General features: G+C 41.8%; 1 protein-coding gene across 1 annotated transcript; it reads right to left on the bottom strand.

Moving 5' to 3' along the window:
- Positions 1 to 805: 805 nt before the first annotated feature.
- LOC125554670 (OPA3-like protein) lies at positions 806 to 13,473 on the bottom strand. The gene is made up of 5 exons (XM_048718153.1): positions 13,411 to 13,473; positions 4,747 to 4,815; positions 3,693 to 3,827; positions 3,404 to 3,490; positions 806 to 1,283 (listed from the first exon to the last, which is right to left on the bottom strand). Exons 1-5 carry the CDS (start codon positions 13,471 to 13,473, stop codon positions 1,095 to 1,097), a joined length of 543 nt encoding a protein of 180 aa, XP_048574110.1. The 3' UTR covers positions 806 to 1,094.
- Between the last annotated feature and the right edge of the window lie 2,287 nt (positions 13,474 to 15,760).

The following is a 15,760-nucleotide window of genomic DNA, read 5'->3' as shown; positions in this document are numbered from 1 at the left end:
ATAAATTGAAAGTAAAGATTGCAAAATAAAATAGATTGGAAACTTGTATGATGGAAAATAGATCAAGGGGCCATAGGTTTCATTAGTGGCTTCTCAAGATAGCATAAGTATTATAGTGGGTGAACAAATTACTGTCGAGCAATTGATAGAATTGAGCATAGTTATGAGAATATCTAGATATGATCATGTATATAGGCATCATGTCCGTGACAAGTAGACTGACTCCTGCCTGCATCTACTACTATTACTCCACACATTGACCGCTATCCAGCATGCATCTAGAGTATTAAGTTCACTAGGAAAATTGCCTGTGCGTTGCAATGGGAGAAACAAAACCTCACACATGACTATCTAATATGTTAAAGTATGCAACTGTGCAAATTGAGAATATGGTTCTTTGGTTAGGCGGGGCGGGGCAGTAGGTGGCGGCGGGGACGAGGTTTAGTCCGACAGCCACGCAAGGACCGACATCCCATCTTATGTTTAATTTTGTCTTTCTTCAAAAAAAAAGTTGAGCGGCTTAATTTGCTCGTTCTCTAGGTAGTACTCCAAAGGTTATTTTGTCAGGATTTAGTGTAAATGCAGTAAATAATGATATGCAATACAAAGATACTTGTTTCAAAGGATCCCAATTATTATTATTTTCATTGAGGTGCATTTTCTCCCACCAGAATACGTTTGTGGATGGACGTAGAGTCCTTAATACGAGCATCCTGACATACTTTTTCAATGTTCCTTTTGTTTTCTACTAATAGTCCAATCCAGCGTCCTTAAAAATCACTTTCATGCCAGAAGAAATTACCACTTGAGTTGTTACCTTGATTGCTCTATAATATTAGTATAACTATGGAATCTGAACACGAAGTAACTACAATTCTAGGTACCTCGTTACTACCAGGAACATAATATCCTCTGATGTCAAAAAAAGAAGAAAGAAAGGAATATATCATCCTCCATCGACATCTCCAATTCGGACCAAGTCTCTCTGGGACTATTCACAACTCGCGCTACACAAATCTCAGCGTTGGGTTTCCAACGCAATGGAATCATTCAAGGAACTGCCTACAGAGGCGATTTGCATCTGGCATCGGCAGCTAAGCAGCCGTGGGCTGCTGAGCTGCTGGCTCTGGCTCTGGCTCTGCCTGGGCAGCGCCGGAAGTGAAGGCCCTTGGAAGAACCCACGGCCACCCTCCCCCTGCCCCGGTTACCTGCTCCACCTCGGCCACTCTCAGCTTCATCATCTGCTTTTCCCTCTCGAGCTCCTCCATCTTCTCCTTTATTTCCTGCAATTTTTATAAACATGAAAAAGAGTTGATCATCTCTGCACAACTCTTGACAACATTGTATGTAGGGCATGATCCAAATTAACTGTCAGCGATTTGTTTTGTCTCCTGAGATGTAAGTTCAGAATAAAAATAACCGTTAGTAACCGAGATAAATCTGAATTCTAGAGAGTAGAGTCCTCAACACAGATTAGCACTTCCTGTGGTGTACTTGCTCGTAATATATCCTAGAAATCTGAGTACCAAAGTGATGTGGAAATAAAAAGAAAACACGACCACAACCGATCGAGTTAATTGCACAGAAATACCACAATTGGGGCATTAGAAGCATATTGGTACCAAGTTTGGTAATTTTTACGTGTCAGTACCAACTTTGGGGTGCGGCGTTGCAGAACGGACTATAAACACGTATTGACGGAGAAACTGACAGCGGGGCCCGCCTGTCAGGGGCTGACGTGGCATCTTCTTTTACAGAAAAACCCCTCAGCTTATATTGAATCACACAAAGGGCCTCGTTTGCGGAAAAAACTCAAAACCAGCAAAAATAAATTTCGCGCGCCCGTGGGGATTCGAACACGCGACACACTACCCGAGGGAAAGGAGCGGAGACCACTACGTTACGCCAATCCGTTGGATAAAGTGGATGCTTGAACGTTTTTATACTATACTTCAAAAACCATTTTTGTTGCTGGACAACTGTTTCACTTTTTAATGCGTTTTTTTTTGTTTCGTATTTCTTTCATCTTTTAAGACACGTCCTGGCCTTCTTTCGGTTTTCCTTTTTTAAACTTTTGCGCATCTCTTTTATATATAGGTTTTGTAATAAATGGTGTACGTTATTTCAATACTTTTGACATTTTTAAAATTTTCACCGAACTTTTTTCTATGCGGCATTCTTTCAGATATTGTATATTAAAAAATGCAATTTATATAACAAAATATTTCATCGTATACTATACAATAGTATTCAGTGTGTATTTATAAAATATTATTCAGTGTGTATTTTCAAAACATAACGCATAATATTTAAAAAGTTCAATATATATATATATTAAAAAACGACACCATATATTTAAAAAATGTTCATCTAAAAATAAAAAAGGTGTTCATATATTAGAGTTCAGTATAAATACTTTTCAGTGTGTATAACAAATTGTTCGTATATTATACAATAGTGTTCAGTTTGCATTTATAAATTAATTTTCAGTGTGTATTTACAAAAAATATCACTTAATAAATAGTTCAGTATAAATTTAAAATATGTTACTGAGAAAATGTTCACCGTTTACTACAAAACCTATATAAAAAAGAAATGTGCGTAAATAAAAGAAATGGAAAACCGGAAGAATACCCAAGATCTAAAAAGATAAAAGAAAATTAAAAATGATTTTACACAATAAATTTTTAATACATGTCGAACCGTTTTTGAAATATACATGTATTGCCGCTGAAATCGATGGGTGGGACCCACCTGTCAGGGGCCACATTTCAAAAAAGGCGTCAATTATCAGTGTGTACATTTCAAAACCTATATATAAAAGAAATACGAAAACCTACATATAAAAGAGATGCGCAAAAGTTTTAAAAAGGAAAACCTGAAGAAGGCCAGGACGTGTCTAAAAATATAAAAGAAATACGAAATAAGAAAACGCATTAAAAAATGAAACAGTTGCCCAGCAAGAAATATGGTTTCTGATGTATACTATAAAAACATTTAAGCATCAGGTGTATTGAATGTTGTGGCGTAGCGTAGTGGTCATCAGTACTTTCCCTCGGGCACTCCGTCGTGGGTTCGAATCCTCATGGGTGTGTGTAATTTATTTTTGCAGGTTTTGAGTTTTTTTTCGCAACCGAGGCCCTTTGTGTGATTAAATATAAACCGAGGGTTGTTTCTGTAAAATAAGATGCCACGTCAGCCCCTGACAGGCGGGCCCCGCTGTCAGTTTCTCCGTCGATATGTTTTTATACGTCGTTTAGTCCGTTCTGCAACGCCTTGCCCCAAAGTTGGTATTGACACGTAAAAATTACCGAACTTGATACCAATCTGTTTCTAATGCCCCAATTGTGGTACTTCTGTGCAATTAACTCCAACCGATCGGACCATGAACCAATCATCTTACCTCCAGTGCCTTATTACGGGCCTCTTCTTTTCTGGCTTCTGAGTTGCCACTTCTATGAACCACAAAGATTATTGCACCACAAGCAACCTAAAAAATTACGTGGGAGTCAATGTCAGTTGTAATCATCTGCCATCATAAAACCATCAAGTATTTCTAGGGATCTGAAGATCTAGGACAGTTAATGATAACAGAAAACAGATTCATGGACTTGTCGGGTTTTTAGTTCTTCCATGTGCATAATGGAAAGCTGTTAATAACTCAACAGTCCATTCAGGTCCAGAGTACTTACCGAGAAAATGAACAGTTCACCAAGAAGATCTGTAGCAGCTTGAATAGCTTTCTCTTCATTCAGGGGCCTAATGTGAATGTCAGTTGCACGTCCAATAAGCTGCCTCTGCATGTTTGTTGCTAAACGATGGTTTGCCTGAACATGGTGTGGTATACATCTTGTCAGTACAGCAATCACACTCACACAATGTATTATAGATATTGTTTAGTAGTCAAACAAGAGAACCAGAGCGCATCCAAATTTGTAATTCTTTGAACAGATCAATAAACTGTAAACAGAAGAGGACATGGCAAAATTGTTATTCAGTTCTTGTATGAGTAAATCTCAACCGAGAAATTCTTTGAAGTGTTCCACAAGGATTGAACACCATCATCAACAATATTTCACATCTATGTCCTTCACGACACATACAATTTATCCACATTAATGGCATATACATAAGTCCTTTCACTGTCAGCAAGAAGTAACGTGCCATTTTGATGGTAATCTGAATGATCATCGACGTATGTTGTTCACACAGAGTTCCATGATCATTCTAAATTGATCTGTAAGACTATAAAGAATCACTGTAAACTGTCATCGCTTAGATATTCATTTTGTGATATTAACAACATCATTCAAAACCTCAAAGTACTACCTATGTCCACGCCAACTTTTGGCGTCAGATAAGGTTGCACCAACAATCTGAATCAAACTACATTGGCGTTCACAGGAACCAAATTCCCCCGAAACAACAGTGCGAGTGATTGATACCATTATCATAGAGAAGGGTGACCTAAACCGCCAATTATCCCACACGCCCAAGCATGAAATCGATTCGATTTTGCGACATATCAGAGCAATGATGTCACCAACTTATAATTAACCAGTAAAAACAGAGGCAGGTCCTCATGCCTTTTCTAATAAGCATTTTGTCATGCACTTCCCCCGCTTGAGATCAACAGAGAGAGCAAATACACATGGAAGGAAGATCTGCTCCGGTCCACCGACAAACAAATCAAATCTGACCCTACATCTCTCTCTGTAGCCAATAGGGAGAAGCATCATCACTCACCTCGTCCACAGACGCCACCCATGCACGCTCACGTCCCCGTGTTGACCACCATGGTTGAGCCTGCGGGTACTAGGGGTGGGGGCGGAACAGGGAGGGAGGAGGGAGATGGCGAGGGAAAAGATGGAGAAGAGGGGTGGCACGCGGCGGGGTGGGAGGTGGCGGCTGTAGGGGGCACGGGGTGGGGCGGGGCAGGAGGTGGCGGCGGCTGGGACGGGCGGGGCGCGGTGAGGTGGGGCGGGGCAGTAGGTGGTGGCGGCAGGGGCGGGCGGTGCGCGGCTGCGGCCTGCGGCGCACGGTGAGGTGGGGCGGGGCAGGAGGTGGCGGCGGGCTGGAGGTGGAGATGGGGTCGAGGAGACAGGATGGTGCGGGAGGCTGGCCTAATTTTTTTCTCTCCGTACCGGTTCGGCCTGACTTATCACTTATGACGAGCACTGCGGGTTAATTTCTCATAAATAGAGGGACTTTTTTGCAAAAAGTCTAATAACGGACGACCAGAAGCAATCGCTGGTTTATTAGTAGGTAAAGATAAGAACGGAGTAACACTTTAAGCAAGATGACATGATGTAGAGGGATAAACTCATGCAATATGATATAAACCCCATCTTTTTATCCTCGATGGCAACAATACAATACGTGTCGTTTCCCCTACTGTCATTGGGATCGAGCACCGCAAGATTGAACCCAAAGCTAAGCACTTCTCCCATTGCAAGAAAGATCAATCTAGTAGGCCAAACCAAACTGATAATTCGAAGAGATTTGCAAAGATAACCAATCATACATAAAAGAATTCAGAGAAGATTCAAATATTGTTCATAGATAATCTTGATCATAAACCCACAACTCATCGGATCTCGACAAACACACCGCAAAAAGAGTTACATCGAATAGATCTCCAAGAGAATCGAGAAGAACTTTGTATTTAGATCCAAAGAGAGAGAAGAATCCATCTAGCTAATAACTATGGACCCGAAGGTCTGAGGTAAACTACTCACACATCATCGGAGAGGCTATGGTGTTGATGTAGAAGCCCTCCGTGATCAATGCCCCCTCCGATGGAGCGCCGGAAAAGGCCCCAAGATGGGATCTCACAGGTACAGAAGGTTGCTGCAGTGGAATTCGGTTTTCGTGGTGCCCTCTGATGTTTTCAGGGTATGTAGGTATATATAGGAGGAAGAAGTAGGTCGATGGAGTCGCGAGGGGCCCACAAGGGTGGAGGGCACGCCCAGGGGGGAGGCGCGCCCCCTGCCTCGTGGCTTCCTCGTTGGTTGCTTGACGTCCACACCAAGTCCTCTGGATCATGTTTGTTCCAAAAATCACGCTCCCGGAGGTTTCATTCTGTTAGGACTCCGTTTGATATTCTTTTTCTGCAAAACACTGAAATAGGCAAAAAACAACAATTTAGGCTGGGCCTCTGGTTAATAGGTTAGTCCCAAAAATAATATAAAAGTGTATAAATAAGCCCATTAAACATCCAAAACAGAATATATAATAGCATGGAACAATCAAAAATTATAGATACGTTGGAGAGGTATCAAGCATCCCCAACCTTAATTTCTGCTCGTCCTCGAGTAGGTAAATGATAAAAACTGAATTTTTGATGTGGAATGCTTCCCAACATATTTCTCAATATAATTTTCTTTATTGTGGCATGAATGTCCAGATCCGAAAGATTCAAGATAAAAGTTTAATATTGACATAAAAATAATAATACTTCAAGCATACTAACTAAGCAATCATGTCTTCTCAAAATAACATGGCCAAAGAAAGTTATCCCTACAAAATCATATAGTCTGGCTATGCTCTATCTTCATCACACAAAATATTAAATCATGCACAACCCCGATGACAAGCCAAGCAATTGTTTCATACTTTTGATGTTCTCAAACTTTTTCAACTTTCACGCAATACATGAGCATGAGCCATGGACATAACACTATAGGTGGAATAGAATGGTGGTTGTGGAGAAGACAAAAAGGAGGAGATAGTCTCACATCAACTAGGCGTATCAATGGGCTATGGAGATGCCCATCAATAGATATCAATGTGAGTGAGTAGGGATTGACATGCAACGGATGCACTAGAGCTATAAGTGTATGAAAGCTCAACAAAAAAAACTAAGTGGGTGTGCCACAAATACGATGTCAACTACATGATCATGCATGGCAATATGACAATGATGAAGTGTGTCATCGGAATGGTGGAAAGTTGCATGGCAATATATCTCGGAACGACTATGAAAATGCCATAATAGGTAGGTATCGTGGCTGCTTTGAGGAAGGTATATGGTGGTTGTATGATACCGGCAAAAATTGCGCGGTAATAGAGAGGCTAGCAAATGTGGAAGGGTGAGAGTGCGTATAATCCATGGACTCAACATTAGTCATAAAGAACTCACATACTTATTTCAAAAATCTATTAGTTATCGAAACAAAGTACTACACGCATGCTCCTAGGGGGATAGATTGGTAGGAAAAGACTATCGCTCGTCCCCGACCGCCACTCATAAGGAAGACAATCAAGAAATAAATCATGCTCCGACTTCATCACATAACGGTTCACCATACGTGCATGCTACGGGAATCACAAGCTTCAACACAAGTATTTCTCAAATTCACAATTACTAAACTAGCATGACTCTAATATCACCATCTCCATATCTCAAAACAATTATCAAGTATCAAACTTTTCATAGTATTCAATGCACTTATATGAAAGTTTTTATTATGCCTAAATGCAAATTACCATGCTATTCTAAAGGACTCTCAAAATAATATAAGTGAAGCATGAGATATCAATTATTTCTATAAAATAAAACCACCACCGTGATCTAAAAGATATAAGTGAAGCACTAGAGCAAAAACTATATAGCTCAAAATATATAAGTGAAGCACATAGAGTATTCTAATAAATTCTGATTCATGTGTGTCTCTCTCTCTCAAAAGGTGTGTACATCAAGGATGATTGTGGTAAACTAAAAAGCAAAGACTCAAATCATACAAGACGCTCCAAGCAAAACACATATCATGTGGTGAATAAAAATATAGCTCCAAGTAAAGTTACCGATGAACGAAGACAAAAGAGGGGATGCCTTCCGGGGCATACCCTAGCTTAGGCTTTTTGGTGTCCTTGGATTTTACCTTGGGGTGCCTTGGACATCCCCAAGCTTAGGCTCTTGCCACTCCTTGTTCCATAGTCCATCAAATCTTTACCCAAAACTTGAAAATTTCAGAACACAAAACTTAACAAAAAATCTCGTGAGCTCCGTTAGCGAAAGAAAACAAAACACCACTTCAAGGTACTGTAATGAACTCATTATTTATTTATATTGGTGTTAAACCTACTATATTAAAACTTTTATATGGTTTATAAACTCCATTACAAGCCATAGATTCATCAAAATAAGCAAACAACACATGAAAAACAGAATCTGTCAAAAACAGAACAGTCTGTAGTAATCTGTATCAAGCGCATACTTCTGGAACCCCAAAAATTCTAAAATAAATTGATAGTAGTGAGGAATTTATATATTAATCATCTTCAAAAAGAATTAACTAAATAGCACTCTCCAGTAAAAAAATGGCAGCAATTCTCGCGAGCGCTAAAGTTTCTATTTTTTACAGCAAGATCAAAAAGACTTTCCTCAAGTCTTCCCAACGGTTCTACTTGGCACAAACACTAATTAAACACAAAAAACAGAACCAAAACAGATGCTAGATAAATTATTTATTGAATAACAGCAAGGAAAAAAATATTGGGTTGTCTCCCAACAGGCGCTTTTCTTTAAAGCCTTATAGCTAGGCATAAGATTTCAACGATGCTCACATGAAAGACAAGAATTGAAGCACAAAGAGAGCATCATAAAACACGTGACAAACACATCTAAGTCTAACATAATTACTATGCATAGGCATGTTATAGGCAAACAAATTATCAAGGCAAGAAAAAACTAGCATAATTAAGGAAGCGGAAAGAAACAATAGCAATCTCAACATAACGAGAGGTAATTTAGTAACATGAAAATTTCTACAACCATATTTTCCTCTCTCATAATAATTAAATGTAGGATCATAAGCAAATTCAACAATATAGCTATCACAAAACATATTCTTAACACGATCCACACGTATGCAAAGTTGATACTCTTCCAAAATAGTGGGATTAACATTACCTAAAGTCATGACCTCTCCAAACCCACTTTTATCAAAAACTTCATAAGATTGAAAATTCTCCAAATACGTGGGATCTAAAGTTGACACTCTTACAAACCCACTTTCAATATTATTGCAAACATTATAATCAATCTCATATTCATCATGGGGCTTAAATAAATTTTCAAGATCATAAGAATAATCACCACAATCATGATCATTGCCACAAGTAGTAGACATAGCAAAACTAGCATCCCCAAGCTTAGGGGTTTGCATATTATAAGCACAATTGATATTAATAGAATTTATACTATCATCATTGCAAGCATGCTTTCTATTCAAAGATCCATCGTGAATCTCTCCATAAAGTACTTCATCACAAATTTCAGATTCACGAATTTCAAGCAAAACTTCATAAAGATAATCTAGTGCATAGAACTCACTGGCAATTGGTTCATCATAATTGGATCTCTTAAAAAGATTAGCAAGAGGATGAGGATCGATAGATCTTTGGTTCTCTATTTAGATATAAATAAACAACTATTCCCACCAAATGAACAAATGAGCCAAGTAAAACATCAAAGCAAATGGAAAGACAAACAGAAGAAGGGTGGATAAATGGCAAGGGTGAAGTGGGGGAGAGGAAAACGATAGGCAAATGGAAAATAATGTAATGCGAAGGATAAGAGTTTGTGATGGGTACTTGGTATGTCTTGACTTGGCGTACATCTCCCTAGCAACGGTGCCAGAAATCCTTCTTGCTACCTCTTGAGCATGTGTTGGTTTTCCCTTGAAGAGGAAAGGGTGATGCAGCAAAGTAGCGTAAGTATTTCCCTCAGTTTTTGAGAACCAAGGTCTCAATCCAGTAGGAGACCACACGCGAGTCACCTCGTACCTACACAAACAAATAAGAACCTCACAACCAACACGATAAAGGGGTTGTCAATCCCTTCACGGTCACTTGCAAGAGTGAGATCTGATAGAGATAATAATAATAATAAGATAATTTTTTTTGGTATTTTTATGATATAAATTGAAAGTAAAGATTGCAAAATAAAATAGATTGGAAACTTGTATGATGGAAAATAGACCTGGGGGCCATAGGTTTCACTAGTGGCTTCTCTCAAGATAGCATAAGTATTACGGTGGGTGAACAAATTACTGTCGAGCAATTAGTATATAGGCATCACGTTCGTGAGAAGTAGACCGACTCCTGCCTGCATCTACTACTATTACTCCACACATCGACCGCTATCCAGCATGCATCTAGAGTATTAAGTTCATAAGAACGGAGTAACGCTTTAAGCAAGATGACATGATGTAGAGGGATAAACTCATGCAATATGATATAAGCCCCATCTTTTTATCCTTGATGGCAACAATACAATACGTGTCGTTTCCCCTACTGTCACTACGATCGAGCACCGCTAGATTGAACCCAAAGCTAAGCACTTCTCCCATTGCAAGAAAGATCAATCTAGTAGGCCAAACCAAACTGATAATTAGAAGAGATTTGCAAAGATAACCAATCATACATAAAATAATTCAGAGAAGATTCAAATATTGTTCACAGATAATCTTGATCATAAACCCACAATTCATCGGATCTCGACAAACACACCGCAAAAAGAGTTACATCGAATAAATCTCCAAGAGAATTGAGGAGAACTTTGTATTGAGATCCAAAGAGAAAGAAGAAGCCATCTAGCTAATAACTATGGACCCAAAGGTCTGAGGTAAACTACTCACACATCATCGGAAAGGCTATGGTGTTGATGTAGAAGCCCTCCATGATCAATGCCCCCTCCGGCGGAGCGCTGAAAAAGGCCCCAAGATGGGATCTCACGGGTACAGAAGGTTGAGGCGGTGGAATTAGGTTTTCGTGGTGCCCTCTGATGTTTTCAGGGTACGTAGGTATATATAGGAGGAAGAAGTAGGTCGATGGAGCCACGAGGGGTCCACGAGGGTGGAGTGCGCGCCCAGGGGGTAGGCGCGCCCCCTGGCTCGTGGCTTCCTTATTGGTTGCTTGACGTCCACTCCAAGTCCTCTTGATCACGTTTTTTCCAAAAATCACGCTCCCCATGGTTTCATTCCATTTGGACTCCGTTTGATATTCTTTTTTTACAAAACACAGAAATAGGCAAAAAACAACAATTTGGGCTGGGCCTCCGGTTAATAGGTTAGTCCCAAAAATAATATAAAAGTGTATAAATAAGCCCATTAAACATCCAAAACAGAATATATAATAGCATGGAACAATAAAAAATTATAGATACGTTGGAGACGTATCATGTTCCCATGCACACAACTCAGCTTTTGGTACTTCTCGGTGGCGCAGAACTCGGAGTCGAACTCGTGTTGCGGGAGTCTAGAGTCAAGCTCCGGATCCGGCGGTAGATCGCTTTCCTGGGGGGGGGGGTAGGGGGGTCATTCAGGACAGATTCGGCAAGGATCTATACTTTCGACATGCTAAAAAAGATCAGGATAGATTGGAACCTGGCAAGACGATTCGGATCCGTAGTACACCTGCCTTGTGATGACCTTAGGCAAGTGCTCAGTGGCGATACGAGCAGAAGCAGCCGCACCAAAACCATCAGCACCACTCGTCCGCATTCCCCAATGTTAGCGCCATGCGAGGGAATTTGGAGGCTATGTAGGGATTTGGGGTAAATGGGGAAACTTAAGCTAACGGTCGGGAACTACTAATGGCACTATATATGTTGTATATGGCGCATTGTTTGTACATGTCATTTGTGTTGGGTATTACAATGTCACACACGATTTCCGCACCAAACCACGTGAGAAGACAACGTAGGTTAGACACGGTTGTCGTTACATAACCGTATGTGATGTACTACCCTGTCCGTATAATTGAGTTACGGTGAGATACCGTGTAAATAGCCGCTCCGTGGATATCTGTCGAAAAAATAGCAGCTCCGCATATAGAGATGGCGGTGGCAGCCTAGGTAGCGGATATCGGAGAAGAGGTCAATCCTCGGTCGGTGGGCGGTGGCGGCGTCATAGGAGGTCAATCCTTGGTCTGTGGCAGGAGATAGGATGAGCTCAACAATTGAGGTCGGCGGTGGCATGATTCGAGCACATCCATCGCGGTCGATGGGGGGACAATGGAGGTCGAACTTCAGGCGGCAGCTGCACTAAGCTTTGCTCCTCGACCCTGTTGTCTCGGCGTGCCGCCGCATCGCGCTTGTCTGTCTGCTGGGTGGAGGTCACCGCGCGGCTAATTAATTAAGGTATTCTTTTCGTGAGTGGCTTCATTAAGGTATTCAATTCCTAAGTGTAGTGTTCTACTAGTACTCTGCGTGTAAATTGACTAGCCATTAATTTTTGTCATTGCACGTCTGGATAACAACATGGAGCGCCCTTAGTAATTATTAAAATAAAACCTTGTGATTTATGCATGCATCTCTGGGCAGCAGTTAATCCGTGTATTAATGTTGTTATTTTGTTTTTAATTACCATTTTTCTGTTGTAGATGGAACGATCTCGATGTATGAAGAATCGGAAAACCGCAGATTTTATCAGTGGCGTGATAGAGTTCATGAATTTGGCTGAAAGTACAACGAGGAGAATTGGTGATGTTGATTACATCCTGTGTCCATGTACTAATTGTGCCCATACAGAGTCACATGAAGTTGCAGATGTCCAAATGCATTTAGTCTCTAGGGGGTTCATGGATGGATACACACGTTGGACCAGACACGGTGAAGAGGAGGTGTCACATGGATGTTCAATCTAACATCGGGGCAGAGGCGTCAAGCTACCAATGGAACACCCGAAAGCCGAAACGTCCACTGGAAAAACCAGGACGTCCACGCAGATGACGATGATCTTGATATGCCAGATTTTGCTGCTATGATTGCAGATTTCGAGGGCCCAAAAAAGGATATGATTGGGCACAAGGATCTGCCAACCATTGATGCGGACTCCAAGAAAGAATTGTATCCAGGTTGCAAAAAGAAATATTCCAGGTTGAGTGCCTGTGATGCCCAGATAATTAAGCTATAGTAATCCCATGTAAATGGTGCCACATCATCGTTTTCATTGTTGCTAAATCCCCCTTTGATTCCATCCAGTGCAAATTCAAATTTAAATTGAAGTTAAAATTTAAAGTTTTCTAATGTCAAAAATAAATTGTTCTAAAAATGTCAAATAATTCATAGGTAATATTGGTGAAGAAACCACACTATTATAAAATATTTAAATGCACTAAATAAATAAAATAGTAGCTAAAACAATTAATTAGATGCCAATTAAATAATAAAATTATGCAAAATGTTTTATCATTGCACCAAACTTTTTAGGGCAACAGAATATTTAGTAACACTAATTTAGGTGGTGTTTTGGTATTTTCTAAAGCTAAAATAAATAGAAAGTAAAATAGGAAAACCAATAAGCAGAAAATCATAAAAGGGGAAATAAAACAAAACATAGAAACAAAACAAACCGGCCTTCCCCCAGGCCTTGACCCACTAAGACACCAGGCCGGCCCACCTACCCCAACATCCTGCTCCTCCCTGTTCATGGGAGGTGGTGGCACACATCCGACCACCATGGCCATGGCTGTGGGTGCGTGGCGGCCATCCCGTGCCTCTCCGTCGTTTCCCGCGCGGATAAGAACGCCACACCCCTCCTAGAACCCTAGACCCCCCTTTTCTTCTCCCTCTCGCCCTCACACGCGATTTTGTGCTCGACCGTTTTCTATCGTCGTCATGCACTCGAAGATCCCGCGGCCACCGCCGTTTTCTTTCCTACAGCTTGTGTCCATGAGCTCCGGCTCCCACGTCTCCGTCGAGCTGGTACACTGCTTCGGCTCGGGGAAAAGTGCAACGGCCTTGTCATCTCCGTCAATGCCCGCGGCCGCCGAAACCTCGTCGCTTCGATCCCCTATCAACGGGCCTTCTTGCGCTCCTCTGGTGAGCACCACGTCATCCCCCTGCTAGTCTTCCCCTTCGTCCGTTCTTCATCGCCGCCCCGTGCCGCCCAGTTTTGGCCTATGGTCGCGGCCATCGCGACCGCGCCTGACCCTGGCTGCCTCGTGACCCTCCCCCCTTGCCCCAACACGGCCTCCCTGCTCCTGCTGTTTGCCCGCGATGCTTTGGCTGAAGCTCTTGCATTGCTGTTGCGCTAATATTGCTGCTGCCCGCGCTGCTGCGGCTTGCTGCCGTCATAGGCGGCTGCTCGCTTGGCCGCGCCCGCGCACATGCGCACCCGCTGCCGCCCGCGCCTGCCCGCAGCCGCCTTCCCACGCAAGCACACATCCATCGCTACTCTGTTGCCACTGTACTGCTGCTAGCTACTGTAGCTTTGGCTAGCTTTTCTAATTCTATAATGACTAACCCTCTAGACTGCCCCTACACTGCGGCAAGACGATTGTTAATAGGACTAAAAAATATGGGAAGGTAGTACAATTGACAAGGCTCAAATGTTGCCATTGGACCAAATCCATTTGATACATGGATTACATCCTATGAAAATTACAAAATGCTATCTTCTGTTAACTGAAAATAGAATTAACCCCTAGCATTGTGTGTTCTGTGCTTTGTGTGCACGAGTGTGTGTGGGGTTTAATTAGACTAGGACTAGTCTAGGACTAGTTTAATACTAACTAGTATACTAGCAAATGACGTGTGGGTCCCATCTAGATAAATCAATTTAGGTAAAACAAATAACTGCTAGTCAATGACACCTGGACCCCACCTGCCCTGTTGACTGGGTCAACTCAGTCAACAGGTCCCACATGTCAGCCTCAGTAGCCCTTGTTGTGTACACTTCAGTGTGTACACATAGCATTTTGCTATTATTCTCGATTTAATAAGAAATTCCAGAAAATATCGAAATCTTGGAAAAATCATATAAAATAAACCGTAACTCGGATGAAAAAGTTTTATACATGAAAGTTGCTCAGAACAACGAGACGAATCAGAATACGCTCTCCGTTCATCTGTCACATGCCCCTAGCATAGCGACCATCAAACTTTCCCCCTCCGGTTCGTTTGTCTGAAAATGCCTATCTCCGGGAGAACTTTTCGGATGCTATCCCCCTTTGTCGGTACCGCGTAGCACTGCGTTAGAACACCCCTAGCACTGCTTATCATCTTGTCATGCATCTGTTTACTCTGTATTTACTGTTTCTTGCCCCTCTTGTTCACCGGTAAACCCCGACACTGCTGTTGATGCCGTTGTGATCAACTACGTCGTCGACGACCCTTCATCCCTTTCAGCGGAGCTTCCAGGCAAGCCCCCCCTTTGATCATCCCGATATCGCCTATTCCATTCTCTCATGCTTGCATTAGATTTTGCTATTGTAATTGATTGCTCCTATTATGATGCATAGCCTGCTTTTGTAACCTGCTCATTGTACCTTACCTGCTTATCCTAAACTGCTTAGTATAGGTTGGTTATTGATCCATTAGTGACCCCACCTTGTCCTTGTTGCCCCTGCGTTATCATCGACGACTCGATCAACATGATCGACGACTAGAGCCCGACGCCTCACATCACAGCACACCCCTTTTGTTGCTCGACTCTGCAGAGCTACTATCGAGTGTCGTGGGTGGTACCTCCCAACGCACTCTTGATGATAACTCAGTAGTGTGGCTATTTGGTCGTGGTCAACGAGGGTGGTTCCTCCTTCACCATTCCTGATACGGCTCTGTCGTCCAACACCTCAAGTGTGAACCTCAAGGGTGGTTCCTCTTTGTAACGCCCCGAGACCGATGTGCCAGGTGTCCTCTAGTTATTCGCTATTGTTGCCTTGTCATTGCTTGCGTGTCATGCATCTCATATCATGTCATCATGTGCATTTCATTTGCACACATGTTCGTCTCATGCATCCGAGTATTTTC

Source organism: Triticum urartu, chromosome 4 (genome assembly GCF_003073215.2).
Source record: "Triticum urartu cultivar G1812 chromosome 4, Tu2.1, whole genome shotgun sequence".
NCBI classification, from domain to species: domain Eukaryota; kingdom Viridiplantae; phylum Streptophyta; class Magnoliopsida; order Poales; family Poaceae; genus Triticum; species Triticum urartu.
This window is presented reverse-complemented; position numbering and strand designations above follow the sequence as displayed.